This window comes from Canis lupus, chromosome 12 (genome assembly GCF_048164855.1).
Source record: "Canis lupus baileyi chromosome 12, mCanLup2.hap1, whole genome shotgun sequence".
NCBI classification, from domain to species: Eukaryota; Metazoa; Chordata; class Mammalia; order Carnivora; family Canidae; genus Canis; species Canis lupus.
The window spans coordinates 44,583,052-44,599,096 of NC_132849.1; the positions used below are offsets into that span (position 1 = coordinate 44,583,052).

The following is a 16,045-nucleotide window of genomic DNA, read 5'->3' on the forward strand; positions in this document are numbered from 1 at the left end:
AGCTGGGAGTGAGCACCCTATCTGATGCCCACCTTTTTCTTTGAGCACTGGGGCCAGCCCTCCAGCCTCAACTGAACACACAAGAATTTGCCTCTTTGCAACCTGAGCCCCCTAGACTGAGTGGAGAGATCCACTTCCAAAGCTCTATACCTGCAGCTGGTGGCCCCAGACAGAGCTCTGGGGAAGGAGTTGGACCTTAGGAATAGGCCTATTGCAAGCAGATTTCCAGAAAGAGTCCTTTGTAACAACCAGAGATGCCTCAACCATTCATCTGCTGAGCCAGCAGTTGACAACCAGAGATACTCCAAAAGACCAACATTAACAACAATTCAGAGGAACCCACCCATTCCAGAATGTTCCACAGCAGTTCCTCACATCCACAACCACTGTTGACCAAGAAAACAGCTGCAGGGGTGGGGAAATGGGAAACTGGTGAAGAGTGAGAGGGAGGTGCTGGCCGAGAGTTCCCCTAATCCCTCGAGTAAAGTTCATGACAGTTTGGGGGAGGGAGCCCTAGTGAGTTGTGCCTATTGGCAGTGGCCCATGCAGACCAGACTAGCTGGTTGAAATAAGCTTGACCTTATGTGCTGTGCCATCCAGGACACTTAGAGAAGAGCCCTATAGGTCTGTGGTGGAAAAGCTCTAGATAAGGAGTCAGAAACCCTGGGTCCTACCTGGGTCCCGCCACTCACTTCACCTGGATAGTCCTCATCTTTAAAATGGGCGTGTGGATAACATCCACTTCAACAGGTTACTTCAGTGAAATAATAGGCATTGGAGTTTGAGGAAAGAGCATTCAGATGACTGATGTATCTGGGAGGCACCCATTCCACTTCTCCCTGGGGAAGCTGCTGGCTCCTGAACCATCTTCTCTCTAGCCAGACTTCCTAAGGGGAGAGGAGAGCATGTCTGGGGGCTTCCTGACCTGTGTCAAGAGCAAGCAATTTGAGCCTGTCCTCTGCTCTGGAGGGACCCCCTGGCTAAGATGTTCCTCAGGACCCAAGCCTGAAGCAGACCATCCCTGAGACCCCTGTCCCCATGGGGGTTAGACACCTACCAGCTGTGTCCCTGGTCACCCCTCTCTTCCTGCCATGGGGTCAGCTGGCCGCCCCACCCTCAGGCTTGCACCATGCTCACCACCCAGCTCCATCTCCAGCTCTTAGCTCTTACTAACTAGCACTCTTAACCTCATCCTACCCTAATTCATTCACTCCCTGAATGTGCTGATATTTGTGGACAGGCCTAGGACCCTAGGGGTGAAGACACCGCCCCGGCCTGCAGGAGTTATAGTCCATTGAGTCAGACGGGAGACACCAGAAGGCCTGGCCCCCCAAGTCCTAGTCATGCACACAGACCCCAGAGTCCCAGAGCCTCGGCTTCCCACGGGCAAGATGAGACTGTGGTCCCCATTTAACTGAGACTCCTACAGTCAGAAACTGGAGTGGGCTGTCTGGAAAGGAGCCATCTCAATGACAGGTCACTACTCAAAGAGAAGCAGTATTCCCCTAGCACTTGTCCTTCTTCAACCTGCTAAAATAGTTCTCAGCATCATAAGAACCAGGGTGGGAGAGCCTGTAAGTTCCTCTAGCCCAACCTCTATCTGGTGCTCAGCCCACTGGAACCTGGGGAGAACCTGGACGGTCAGGGAAGTAGCCACAGGCTGTCTGGGGCCAGCCCCGTGATCTTCCCATACTCCCCAACCCTGAGCTTTCCTGCCAAGATACCGGGCTGCAGGATTGGGATGTGAGAGGTGGGCGATGTCTGGAGGATGGGTCTGATCTCTGAGTAACTCACCTGGCCTGGTGATTGAACCGGAGATAAAGACCTGCTTTTTCAAGGCTTCTCCCTTGGCCTAGAGACTTCTCCTTCCTCCTTTCCCCAGCCCACTCCATGGCATTCCCATAACACTGAATTTCCAGCCATTCCCCAGATACAAGCCCTATGTATCTCCAGACCCTAAGGCATTTATTTCTTTTGCCTGGAACAATCCCCACCCTCTAACTTGAGAACTACCATCAATTCTGTGCATGTTTCAAGGCCCAGCTCCTCATGTCACCTCCTCTGTGAAGCCTTCCCCCTCCCTTGCAGTACCATGTGCACACTCCTGCCACAGCTCAGCTCGGCACTTGGTATTTTAGAAACTGCCCCAGTTCTGTATGTTGCACTCATGTCTGAGCACCTTCAAAACAGGGGTCCCACTTTAGCTATCCTCACCGAGCCTCATGCTGAGTCCCAGGCCCTGTCATCAAAATGAATATGACACAGGTATTGAGGTATTTACTCATTAGTGGGTTTTAAATCTTCCACTGTGGCACTGCCATTCTTGGGCTCAGCGTCCCCAAATGTGAGCCTCCTAACCCCACCCCAGTTCTTTATCTGAGGGGATCTGGGACTGGAAGAGGCCTCAGAAACGACGACAAGAACCCTCCATCGACCTCCTGGCCCAGAGGGTCTTCTGGGGCCCCAGAGGGAGGCTGACCTCACCTTTTAGCAAACGCTAGGGAGTCCAGCTCCAGCCCACAGGTCAGAAGTAAGAGGGGCCATATGTGGCCCAAGCCCTTCATAGAACATGCTCTTTCTGAGCACAGCTGCTGTGTACAACACATGATACAGAGTGTGGTTTAATAGGCAAACCAGGGTCTCATAATGAGATAGGGGAGCAGAGATGTGTGCAGACATAACGGGGAAATGTCATCCAACTCAGGAGGGCCCAGGTGTACCTACGGGTGAGGCATAAACTGCAGCCTGTTTAGGGGATGGCAGCTTACTTCTTGCACATGTGGAGATGCGGGGGCGGGGGAGGGGTGTTGTTGTGGGAGGTGAGGCAATTGGAAGGGGGGCGGGGGACCGGAGGCCAGAGGAAGGAAGCCACAGGTTTGGGTGGAGCAGAGGCTGCTGGGGAGTGGGCAGGGAAGGAGATGAGCCAGGATCCATGGGGCCAGGGGAGAGACTGTATGCTGGGAGGGGATGAGGCCCCAGCCTGGGCACAGGGGACAAGATGCTCCCACTCGTGGCTGTGGGGACCACTCAGATTCCAAATTAGATTTCTTTTCCCCATTAAAATGGAGGAGCTCTCCCTCTTGATAAATAGGACTTCTATCTGGAGACTTCTCTGCCATCTCTGGTGAAGGAGGCAGAGTACCCCAGTGCCCCCAGTCTTGCGATGCTCCCAGGATGCCTGGGCCTGTACGTGCACTCTGGCCCAGCCCACACCTCCTCTCCGAGGGGACATGGGTTAGGTGTTGCTCCCTGCGAGGGGGTGGGCATTGCCTCACGGAAGGGGACAAATGGAGGGGACCCGTAGGCCAGCCTCTGCAACGCACACTGGCTGTGGACTCAGCTCTGTGTTTCCCTGTGCCTCCCACATCCTCCCCTGTACCCAGCACTCACAGGTCCCTCCCCAGCTGGGGGCGGGGGTGGGCACAGATCTTCTCTAAAATCCCAGGTGGCAAATGTCCCCCTCTCCCGCCCAGAACAACCCAACATAGGCCTTAGGGAACATGCAGAGCATGCTGAAAGTTCCCCAGGCCTCTCCTGCTTTGATGAGTGTGTTTTCATGTTATGGAAATGACCATAAAATTATCTTCTGCTACAAAGGCCCTCAGCAAAAATGCTGCTGGAAATGTGCTCAAGCATAGACTTGCAAATGATTTCCCTAAATTGCAATGCCTTCCTTGGTTATCTTACCCACCTTTACTCATAACATAAAAGCTACAGCCCTCCCACCTACGCCCATGGCTGGGTCTGATCTCTTTTTTGTTATTAACTTTTTATAATGGAAAGTCTCAAATACATACAAGGGTTGGGAAAATAAGTAGTGCCTTGGCTACCAAGCTTTCCTCATGCATTCTTAACAACAATCAACTCCTGGCCAGTCCTGTCCCATTTGCTCCTCTCCTACTCCCATACACCAAATTATTTGGAAACAAAGCCCAAAAAGCCATACCATTTCATCTGAAAATATTCAGTACATAGCTATAAAAGACAAAGACTCCATTTTTTTGAACCCACATATTACATCACTCCTAAAAAATAATTCCTTAATATTACCAAATACTCAGTCAATGATCAAATTTCTAATTGTCTCATCAACGTCTTAAGTTTTTTCCAGTTCATTAAAAGCTACATTTTCATGTGCTTCGTAAATTAAGTATTTTGTCATTCATTCACTGATTCTTTTTTTTTTTTTAAGATTTTATTTATTTATGATAGACATAGAGAGAGAGAGAGACACAGGCAAAGGGAGAGGCAGGTTCCATGCTGGGATCCTGACGTGGGACTCAATCCCGGGGCTCCAGGATTGCGCCCTGGGCCAAAGGCAGGCGCTAAACCACTGAGCCACCCAGGGATCCCATCATTAACTCATTCTTTCATTCATCCAGATAATAATATTCAGTGAGGGCTAGCTATGTGCCACGTGTGATTTTAGGCATTGGGGTAACAAACAATAAATTAAAAAGACATGGTCCCTGCCCTCAAGGGGAAGACAGTCATTGCACAAGTCATCATGAGCAGCATGATGAGTATTTTGAAAAGGGAGGTGCAGATGCAAGGCAGCATGAGGCCAAGGAAGCCCACTCAGCCGGGGAGGAGGGGGGTCTGGAAGCTGCCCTGAGAGGGCGAGCAGGATTCATTAAGAAAAGATGGCAGAAGAGCAAATGGAAAGGGAGATGGGAGCAAACCAGCGGTACTGGTGCCTCCCAAAGTCAGCTGCCTTGGAGCCAACAAGATGAAGCTGGAATGTACACAGGGCCCAGGGAAGAGATTTTATTGAGGGGGTACAGAGGATGGGCTGATACTTAAGCTGGAACAAAACCTACAAAAGGCCCCATTCCAGGCAGAAGGGTTAATATCAGTACAGATGTGATGGTGTGGAGTCACATCAAGGGTTTAGGGAACTGGGAGTGCTTACTGGGAGAAGGGTGGGAATGGCATGGAGGGGAGGTTGGGACCAAACACAGAGGCTTTGAACTTCATTTTGTTACTGAATAGGAGTCAATGATGCTTTTAGAAGGAGAATAGGACAGGGTCACCTGGTTTTGGAAAGGACATTCTAGATATCAGGACCCCAGGCCAGAAGCCCAGGGAGGAAGCTGGGGCAGTGGTACAGGTAGAAGGCTGTGCCTTAATGGAGAGGCTGTGGGTTAGGAGAGAAGGAATGACATTGGTTCAGGGAGGAGTTAGTGAGCCCTGGAGTGGGTAGGGAGCAAGAGGGCAGGATTTCTTACTTGGGTACCAGGAATGGTGGTGAGGCCACTGACAGAGAAGGGGAGCATGCAAGGACAGGCTTGCCTGTCAGTCATTCTAGTGAAAATGTTCTACAGGATGCCAGAGATCTGGCTTGGTACAGTGAGTGCCCAGGAAGGTGCTGGCACCCAGTGATTTGAGAATCCAGGGGGTAAGAGAAGGTCTAGGAGAGGGTGAGATATGTCTGAGTCCTCATAGGGCTGGTTTAGGGTCAAGTGAAAAGGGTGATTACATGAAAGGCTTTGCAAACTGTAAAGCACTATGTAAATATAAGGATTATGCTCTTTATCCCAGGGCTGATCCAGCTGCAGACTTCCAGAGAGACAGGAGTAGAGCAGGTTATGACTCTCAGGGACTCCACGATTCAGGGATTTGGGGAGTGGGCAGAGACTTACTTGACATTCCTTGGGATTCCTGTTGACATCTCAAATACAGCCATGAGATGACGGGGTGAAAACACCGAAGTCACAAAGATGGGCTCCCCCAGGACAAGCAGCAGGGCCAACACGGTGTCTGGCACAGAGCAGCCCTGGAGTAGAGGCGATCACTGAAGGAGCGGGGCCCACAGGTATAGCGGGAACAGTTGCAGTTAGTAGCAGGGGCCATCCTGGCAGCATCAGGCAGCAGTTGCTCCTTGCATTGATGGTTCCAGAAGTATCTCCTGGGACAGAAAATATCATGTGATCATTTTTACCTTCACCCCTTGTGTACTTCCTGCCTGGACTGATCCACCCTCAAGATAGTGGCTCAACAGTCTTTTCTTTCTACTTTATTTTTTTTCTCAAAGCAGAAGGGCTCATTGGCTTAGTTGAAAGTTAGTTTCCGCTCACTGGCTTTTTTCCCCCTCAAGCCAAGGCTTAAGATACAATCGGGATGATAGTTTGTTTTTTTTTTAAGATTTTATTTATTCATTAATGAGAGAGGGGGGAGGGGCAGAGACGCAGGCGAGGAAGAAGCAGGGTCCATGCAGGGAGCCCGACGTGGGACTCGATCCTGGATCTCCAGAATCAGGTTCTGGGCTGAAGGTGGTGCTAAACCGCTGAGCCACCCGGGCTGCCCCCGGGATGATAGTGTTAACAATATTTTTACCCCATTTAAGAATGTAAAAAGTCACTTTCCCGCCATGTCTTATTATACGTCCAGTGGCTGGCATAGAGCAGGTATTTTGTGGATCACCAGAACCACAAGTTCCTCTAATCTGGCACAGTAATGGGGGATCCTAAGACCTGCCAGTAGCTGAGTGTGGCTGGCACTGTCCTAGGCTTGAGAGGAAATACCAAACTCTCTCTGCTTCAATGCCTGGTCTGAAAAATAGGAACAGGGGCCATCAGTTAGTTCCATGGCAAAGTAAGAGTTTGAGTGAGCACCTAGAAGAAAGTGGAGGTGTAAGCTGAGGCAAGAGATGTGGTTTATAATCCCTGCCTTGTCCCCTGCCTCTCTGGCATAAGTCTGAGTTTCTACTGTGTATACCTGGGTGTTCACAGGATAGGCAAAGGAGAGATAAATGAATGAAGGTCGAAATTATATTTGAATGATATTTGTGGAAAATAGAAGGTTTGAAGTAGATGGAGCAATAGGGGAAAGAGAAAGGGCAGCCTTCCCCTCTGAGTGGCCCAGGGACTCTGCATAACCCAAATCTAGCTCTCTGAGTCGCTGGTGATTTTCAGAGAGCACATTATTTAAGGAACATCTTTGGGAGAAAGTGTTATTACAGGAGATAATTACAAACAACTAGACACAAGAATCATTAGGAATATAGAACATTTGACAACACCATCAACCGCCTTGACTTAATTGACATTTCTAGGACATTTCACCCCAAACTGAAAGATAAACATTCTTCTCAAATGCACATGGAATATTCATCAAGGTAGACCATACACTGGGTGATTAAAGAAGTCTCAATATACTTCAAATGACTGACATCCTGCAAAAGATGTTCTCTGACTGCTCTAGAATTCTCTTTGAAAGTAATAACATTAAGAGATCTTTAAAAGCTCCAAATATTTGGAAATTAAACAATACTTCTTAAATAACCTATGGTCGAAGAATTAAACAAAAGATAATTTATAAAACATTCCTGCTGAATGATAATGAAAATACATGTCAGCATGTATAGTTTTAAATGTCTACCGCAGAAAAGAAAAAAAGTCTAAAATCAGTGATCTAGGTTTCTGTCTTAAGAAGCTACTAAAAGAAGATTAATTAAGCCTAAATCTTAAAAGCATCATGCTAATTGAAATAAGCCAGACATAAAAAGGCCACATATCATATGGATCCATTTACATGACATGCCTCAAATAGACAAACCATAGAGATAGAAAGTAGACTAGTTGTTGCCTGGGACTGAGGCAATGGGGAATGACCGCTAGTGAGTGTGGGCTTCCTTTTGGGATGATACAATATTCTGGAATTAGATAGTGGTAAAGGTTGAACAACTTTTTAAATGTACCAAAATCACTGAATTGAAGACTTTAAGTGAGTAAATTATATGGTTTGCAAATTACATTTCAATAAAGAAAATGTAAGTAAATACAACCAAAAAATATTAGAACCAAGAGAATAAAAAAGGAAATGAGAAAGCCAACAAAACTGAAAGGTGATTCTTTGAAAAAAATTAATAATATAGGTAAACTGTAGCAAGAATGACCAAGAAAAAAAGCAAGAAAATGCAAATTACCAATATCAGAATGAAAAAGGAGATATCATTTCATCAAAAAGAAAATAAAATACCATGAAACTGTATCTCAGTAAGGTTCTACAACTCAGATGAAATGGACAAGTCCCTTGAAAAACACTTTACTAAACTGACACAAAAAGAAATTGAAAATGATAAGAGTCCAAGATCTAATAAAGAAATGAAATTAGATATAAAAATGATGTTGATAATGATAATGATAAAACTCTTTTCATCAATAAAACTTTAGACCTCTATTGCTTCACGGGTGAATTCTAGAAAATGTTTAAGAAAGAAATAATACTAATTTTACACAAACTTTCAGAAAATAGAAAAGAAGGAACACTCCATAACTCGTTTTACAATACCAAACCCTGATAAAGATCTTATACAAAAAGAATACTAGAGCCTAATATCCCTCATGAAAAAAGACGTAAAAATCCTCAATAAAATATTAGTCAATTGAGTTGCAATCCATGACAGGGATAACGCACCATAACAAGTGAATTTTATCCCAGGAATGCAAGGTTAGTTTAAAATTAGAAAACTAATCAAAGAATTTCACCATATTAACACAATATAAGAGAAAAAAACCTCTGACAGGTAAGAAATGCTTTTGACAAAATCCAATACCTATTCCTGAGAAGAATGCTCAGCCAACAGGGAAGAGAGGGGATCTTCCTCAATCTGATAAAGGGCAAGTACAAAAAACATCTGGCTAATATCATACTTAATCTTGAAACAAAAAATATTTATACACAGAATATTACTCAACAATAAAAATAAATGAATTACAGTTATATTCAACATGGATAATATAATATAAATATTATATTGAACAAAAGAAGCCAGAAACAAAGAAGTACATTCTATATAACACCACTTATATAAAGTTTAAAACAGGCAAAACTAACCTTTGGTAATAGAAATCAGCAGTGATTACTTATAGGGGGTAGAGGCTGAATGGAAAGAGGGGGGCAAGAGACCATCTTGAGAAAACGGAGATGTTCTAAATCCCGATTATATGATGATTACATAGGTATATTCAGTTATTGAAACACATTTAGTTATGTGCTTAAGATCTGTGAATGTAAATTTTACCTTGTTAAAAATAAAGAGCTGATAACACCTAAAATACCTAAAACTTGAAGAATATGTAGATGAGGAAGAAAATAGTTTCTGATTATATACTACTAAAAATAAGCTAACAAAATGGGATTCACAGTAGAGAAGATCATTTTTATATTTAAGATGTAACTTAAATGTCAAAAGCAAAAACAGTACTCTTTAATGGAATAATGGCCATTTTTTTTATTGGGTGATGAACTATGTCCCAGGTGTACAAGCACTACCATTTGCTTCATTTTATGGATGAGGAAACTAACAAAGAGAGGTTAACTTCTCTAAGGACACATGGCTAGCAAGGGGTTGAGCTGGGGTTTGAACTCAGTCTGGTCCAAGAGCCTATCACTCTCCTGTGACCTCCTGTGCCTGTAAGGGACTTGACACTTCACTCAGTGTCAGTTTCCAGTTCCAGGATATAGGTTTGTCCAGGACAATTGCCTCCAGTTTACAGATGATGGCTCTGAGACTCTCTGGGGTAGCATAGCTAGCTCCAGGCATGAGTACAGGGCGTGATGTTCCTGAGGCTTGTTGTCAGGACATTCTCCTTCACCTTTAGATGGCTCTCCACCCCCACCTTGTGTTCTCTCAGGAACCCAGGACTCCAGGACCCCCCTCCCAGATCTTCCTTCAGTGGACTGCTCCCTAAGGGCTGACCTTTTTCATTTTCCCCTTGACCATCAGAATTCTCCTGTCCTGTATCCTGCTCTTTCAAGGCTCCATTCTCTGTTCACACAAACATTTGCTCACACTGTGAGCCTCTAATGGATGTCCTTCTCTCTCCCATCTCCCCAGGGTCAATGCCCCTGCCTCTACCATGTCTTCCTTGATCTGCTAAGATGAGGTCATTTCTCCTTTTCTTAAGTGCTCACGTTATCACACTTTGTTGCATGCCAATGATCCAATTTTGCCTTTGTGTAGGAGCTTTTACATGTCTGACCTATCTATCCATCTCCCTTCTGGATTGTAATAAGCTTCATCCATCAGTGTCCCAATACAAAATATTTTTCTATAACCCCCATCCCCTCCTCCAGAGCCAAATGGCCACGCTGACACAGCAGGAGCAGAAGACCCCCTTGCATGTGGGAGGGAACGCATGCACACCAGCTAACAACCCAGGCCCTACATACCTGCCTTTTCTCAAGGTCTGGTTCTAACAAGGTCAACTGTCTGGAAGAGGGAGCTGTTTGGTGCAGACATCACATGTTGTACCCTTAAGTCATGTCACATGAAAGGCTAGTGCTCCATCCTGCAAACGAGACAAGAATTGAGCTGGCCTTCTTCTAGAAGGGTAACTATAGGAGGGATATGGTAAATGGTAAATGACATACCAGATACTTCTAGGTAGCTTTGGACTCTTGAGTCCCTCCATCTGGTGTGTCCAATGTCATGGCACTTCTTACGCTTATGAGCTGGGTCGACTCTCCAAACTTCATTTATTGACTCAAGGAATTTATTCCAAACCTAACAGCTCTGCTGTCCCACCAGCAGCTGCCTCTGAAGGAAGGGGGTGCCATTCACTTTTCCTCATCTGATCTCCTGCTCACTCTGTCCACAAAGCCTCCCCGATGCAAGGAATGGGCTATTTTTCTTTCTTTCGGACCTCATTCTCAATCTTCTCCGCAGCAAGAAAGGTGATTGGATACTGGGATTTTAAATGGTTTTGTCTGAAAGCCATTAATAATGGAACTGAAATGTCAACACGACTGGTGTTAAGTGGAGAAGATGGCAAGTGGAAATGAACTTGAAAGGAAAGACAGGGGTAGGAATACCCATTGATAACTTGGAAGGGATTACAGAAGTCCCCTGGCTCTGTCCTAATGAATACAAAGGACCACCAGAATGATCCCTGCCACTGTTTGCACAAACTCACCTAAAAACCAGCTTTTCAAAAATGCTTAAGGACATTCTGTTTCTGTACAACTGATTTGATTTGGTTTAGCAAATTTTTTTTTTCCTAAGCATCTAGAGGTAAAATTGAGCTCATCCTGTTTGACAATATTCACCACATTTAAATCCCCAGAGCCTGAGGCAATGAGGTTTTACTGCATTTCGGAACAGAGCCCTGGTGTATAAATTCTGCAGTGGCTAATTTCACTGTATTCTATGTTCTCTGTAACAAGGCTGTAAGAAATAAATAAGCAGAGATGGGTTTGAGGCTCTGAGGCTTCGTGCGCTATGCTGGAGTCCCTCCCTGCCTCCGCCCAGGCTGCCCTGCTTGGTTTTCACTCCAGGAAACCCTTGAACACAGCATATCCAGGCTCATTGCGATCTTTGAGGATTAAGAGGTCTTTGATTATTCAGAGCGGCAGGTCCTTGGGGAAGACCCAGCGCACACATAAGCTCACCTGGTCCCCAGTTTATATTGTGTGTTACCTGTGGGGAAAATCAGAAGAAACTCGGGCACTATCTCTCATGCTTCCCTATCCTCCCCTGGCTGCCCTGGAGTTGGTTGGTGAGATTTTTCTATCATGCTTTTTTGTTTTGTTTTGTCCCTGGCTAGTGCTAAAGGGTCTTTGTTTCCCATCTGTCTCCTTCACATCTGTTTTATGTGTATATATCTTCTGCTTCATAGCTTCTTCCTCATTATCTGAGATGCAACCCCTTCCCAACACGCCCATCCTCCACACACACATACATACACGCACACGGATCTCTACTTACCTCTGACTTCGAACCCCTGGCCTCCTCCTTGTCAGGGGGTAGCTACATGCTTGCTCCTGAGTTCTAGAGACAGGCAGGCCCTGGAGATCTCTGTACCAGCCCTCTTATTATGCTAACGAGAGAACCAAGGCCAGGGGGTGGAAGTGGCTCCAAGGGCATAGAGCCCCATGGCAGTGCAGGGTCAGAGGGGGCTCACTCCAGCCTTCCCTGGCCTGGCACTGGCTGGCCATGCTGGGGCAGTGTGCACTCCCCTCCCTTGCCCTCTCTGCCAAAGTCCTCTCCTGGGTCCCTATCTTGTCCATCAGTGACAAACCAAACTAAGCCTCAGAATGGAGCTAAACTCCGCCTTGAGATGGTCCTTCAATGACATGGACCATTGCTTTAAGTCAGTGGGGATTTCAAAGCATTTTTCTCTCAATGACAGAAGTACAGCATGGTCACGGAAAAAACTTCAAACTTCAGCATATACAGTAGAAGGTCAAAGTATCCTGCTTTCAATCTCTTCTTACTCTCCCTAGCCAGAAGTAACCATTTCTAATGGCTTGAGATCATTGTCTATTCACAGATACAAGAATTTGGTTTGGGTGTTGGGGGCGGGGGGAGTTGTATACAGGATCCTGTTATCCATGCAGCTTTTTTTTCCCCTTTGGTATACAACTGACAGATGCCAATGAATTAATCCTAAATAATAATTTCTTCTTAATGCCACCTACCTCTGGGGTTCTCCTCATAGGAATTACAAGTCCTTCCCACATGCTTCCACCCCCCACACACCAAAAAGACAAAACATCCCCTTTGAAACAATATTTATCTTTCTTTCTCTGTACCACTTCTCTGTCTCACATAACACTGTATCTTGGGATATGGATTATATAGTATTGATCCGACAACCTGTTCCAGATCCTACTAGACCATCAGCTCCTTGTGGGCAAGGATACTGTGCACTTTATCCATACCTTTATCCTGAGTCTCCAGGAGGTAGCCTGGTACCTTGTAGACTCCAGTGAATGTTTCCCTAAGTAAATTAAACTGGCCTGGGTGTCCCACACACTGCCCACCCCATGTCCACACCCCCCCCCCAACCTGGTTCTTCCAGCAACCTGGTTCCCCCAGGATGGGATGGAAGAGCAGACAGCTTGGCTTCTGCCCTGGTAGGTGGTGTATGGATGTGGGATGGTGGGGGCTGGGAAAACCTGTCCGTATCACATTCAATAGTACCCACGCCAGTGTTAAAAGGAGGGGGTGGCTTGTGGGAGAAGCCACTTCAGGCTTTCCTCTCAAAGGTTGCCAGAAAAATGAATAAGAGAGTAGGAGTAGTAAAGTCCCTTGGCTTCCAGGGGAGGAGCGTCTGGGGTTTGCCTGGTTGTCCCAGGGCCTGGCTTGGGCAGGAGCTCCTGGGCCTGGCTGCAGACACAGGCACAAAGGGGGCGCTGCCGCCTGGCAGGGCGCCCGCTGCCCTCGGACCAGGCTTCTGCTCCGGGCAGCTGCAGGCCAGGGAAAGCCAGCAGAGCCGAAGAGACAGCAAACGAGGCCAGGAAAGCCACCGGGAGAGCAGCAAGGTGGATAAAAGAGTCCAGGGCTCCCCTCTCACGCCTATACCTCTGACCAGCCTGTCCCTTTTTATGTCAATGTCCCATTTGTAAAGTGGAGCTAGCGGCCTTTGACCTGCATGTGTTGCAGGGCTCCCAAGGGGGTCAGATGAGACAATATGGGAACTTGCCTCATCTTGGGGGAGCACTGCACACGACATGGGGCCCCCAGTTGATAACAAGTGCTATGTGGATCCAAATGCTGTGGTGGCGAGTGCCAGGTGGAGGTCTGACCCCAGGCTTCTTGTCCTTTTTCCCCACCCAGGGCAAGCCTTCTACTCCCGAGTGCTGGAGAACTGCGAGGATGTGGCGGACTTCGACGAGGTAGGATGCCCTGCGGGGAGCTCAAGCCCCAGCCATAGGGGTGCGCTGGCCCCAAATGCCTCCCCACCTCTCCCTTTGCCCAGGAGAGCTGGGTGCAGAGTGACCCAGGCCCAGCCCACAGCCTGCTGCCCTCGGGGGGGATTTTTGTTCTCCAGAGAAAGGGCCCGCAGGTGTTATAGGCTTAAAAGTGAGCCCCCAGGTGCGCCTGGGTGACTCAGTCGGTTAAGTTTCTGCCTTAAGTTCAGGTCATGATCCCAGGGCTTATGGGATCAAACCCCACATCACGCTCCCTGCTCAGCACGGCGTTTGCTTCTTCCTCTTCTGCTCCCACTCCTGCTCCCCCTGCTTGTGTGCAAAATTAATTAATTAATCAATTATTATCTTTTAAAAAGATAAAATAAAATAGTAGCAAGCCCCCAGCCGAGGTGAGGGCCCAGCAGCACAGAAGAGGGGCTTCCCTCCCCACTTCCCTGGGCACACGGAGGGCTCAGGCTAACCCTACCTGGGCTTCCGACAAAGCCAGTCTCATATGGATGGCACTCTTGTGTCTCTAAGAGCTATTGAGGTACTTTTCCCACTGCATCTCCCAAAAAAGCTATTTTTCTTTTGAACCTTGGGCTCAGAGGGTTGAGTGCCCCTGTTTATGGCACATTATCTCATTGTTCCTACTACCCTGCTCTTGTTCTGATGCATGTTTTGTGTGTCATGTATGTGTCATTCTCCTTTATCCACATTCCTTCCTTTCGTCTACAACCACTCTGATGTGTTTAATGTGGAACCTCTGGTTTCCTGTATGTCCTCACAAAATTTGTGTGGCTATCTTGTGAAGATATAACTCATGTTTTAGTTAAATGGCATTGTGTTACATATTTTACTTCACCGAGCAAGATTTTTCAGTTCCATCCACGTTGCTACGCTAATCTGCTGCTTCTCCCTGCCGTACAGAACTCTGTGGGCACATCCAACACACATGAGGGTGTTTGGCCACCCTGGTTTGTCTGGGACCAAGGGGGATCCTGGCACACAGACTGTAAGGGATAAAATGGGAAAAATCCTGGTCAAATTGGGATAAATTGGTCATCCTGCGGATCCTTTACCTAATAATTCCTCCAGAGAGGAACCTCCAACTTGCCTCTGAAACCACATGCAAGGTAATCAGAAGGCAATGAATATTCTTATGCATGTCCTCTTTGGACTTCTGTGAACATTTCTCTAGAGTACACACCAGGATCTGAAATTGCTAGCTCACAGGATATGCTTACTCAGCACGGCCATGGTCTACACTTCTACCAGCAATGCGTGAGGACCCCTGATTCCCAATCCTCATCTACATCTAGTGGTATTCAGCTCTCTGATCTTCACCAGTCTAACAGTGTGCCTCGTTTTTTTTAATAATATATTTAAAGTTTCCTTTTTCGTAAATTGCCTGTTCATATTCTTTTCCCTTTTCCCCTGTTGGTATAGCTAGTTGTCTTTATCTTATTGATTTGCAGTAGCTCTTTATGCATCCAAGATATCAACCCCTTGTTGGATTTCGAGATTGAAATTTCTCTTAGTCCGCCATCTATTAGCTTTGTCCCCTCACTGATTAGAAGTCCTTAATCCCGGTGTGTTTTCAAGTTTTGCTGAAGATATATTTACACTCTTCTAGAGTACAGATATGTTGCCCTACATTTTCTGATTATATAATTGTATTTTTTTTACCTTGCATGTGGTTTTAGAGGGGGCACAGTTTTATTTTTCTCCATATAAGAAACAACTTTTCCTAACATCAATTTGATAAGCAATCAATCATCTCTCTATTTAGGATCTATGTCTTAGCCTTCTATTCTATCCCTTTAATCTGTTTGTTCTTGAACTTTATCACACTGTACTCATTAATATGACATTTTTGTATGTATTAGTATCTGATGAAGCAAGTTCCCTCTGTTTACTCTTCTTTTTAAAGGGTGAACTGTTTGTGGACCTTTATTCTTCCAGATAATTTTTAAATAAGTTTATCAAATCCTTCCAAAAACCAACCGGAATTTTGATTAAGTTCCATTGGATTTAAAAATCAATTGAGGAAGATGTCAATTTTTTATAATATTAAATCATCTACTCAAACTATCCACCTCCCTTTACTGGCATTTTTAAGTTTACTGCATAGAAGTCGTATGATCTTCATTATTTTCTCTTATTATTTTTAAAAGATTTATTTATTTATTTGAGAGAGAGAAAAAGAGAGAGAGAGCACCCAAACAGCTTGGGGGACAGAGAGAGGATATGCAAACAGACTCCCACCGAGCAAGGAGTCCATTGCAGTGCTCGATCTCACAACCCATGAAATCAGAACCTGAGCCAAAACCGAGTCAGACGCTTAACCAACTGAGCTACTCAGGCACCCCAATCTTGATTATTTCCGAGACTCTTTCTGGTTTTA

The 16,045-nt window shown here is 46.0% G+C and overlaps 1 protein-coding gene across 7 annotated transcripts in view; it reads left to right on the top strand.

Annotated features, from left to right (window-relative positions):
• OTOF (otoferlin) overlaps window positions 1-16,045 on the top strand; it is a 106,054-nt gene that overhangs the window by 11,967 nt on the left and 78,042 nt on the right. For all 7 annotated transcript variants that reach the window (XM_072770757.1, XM_072770758.1, XM_072770759.1 and 4 more), the window contains one exon: window positions 13,565-13,623. In XM_072770757.1, the coding sequence (XP_072626858.1) occupies window positions 13,565-13,623 (59 nt within the window). The remainder of the gene's footprint in view (window positions 1-13,564; window positions 13,624-16,045) is intronic.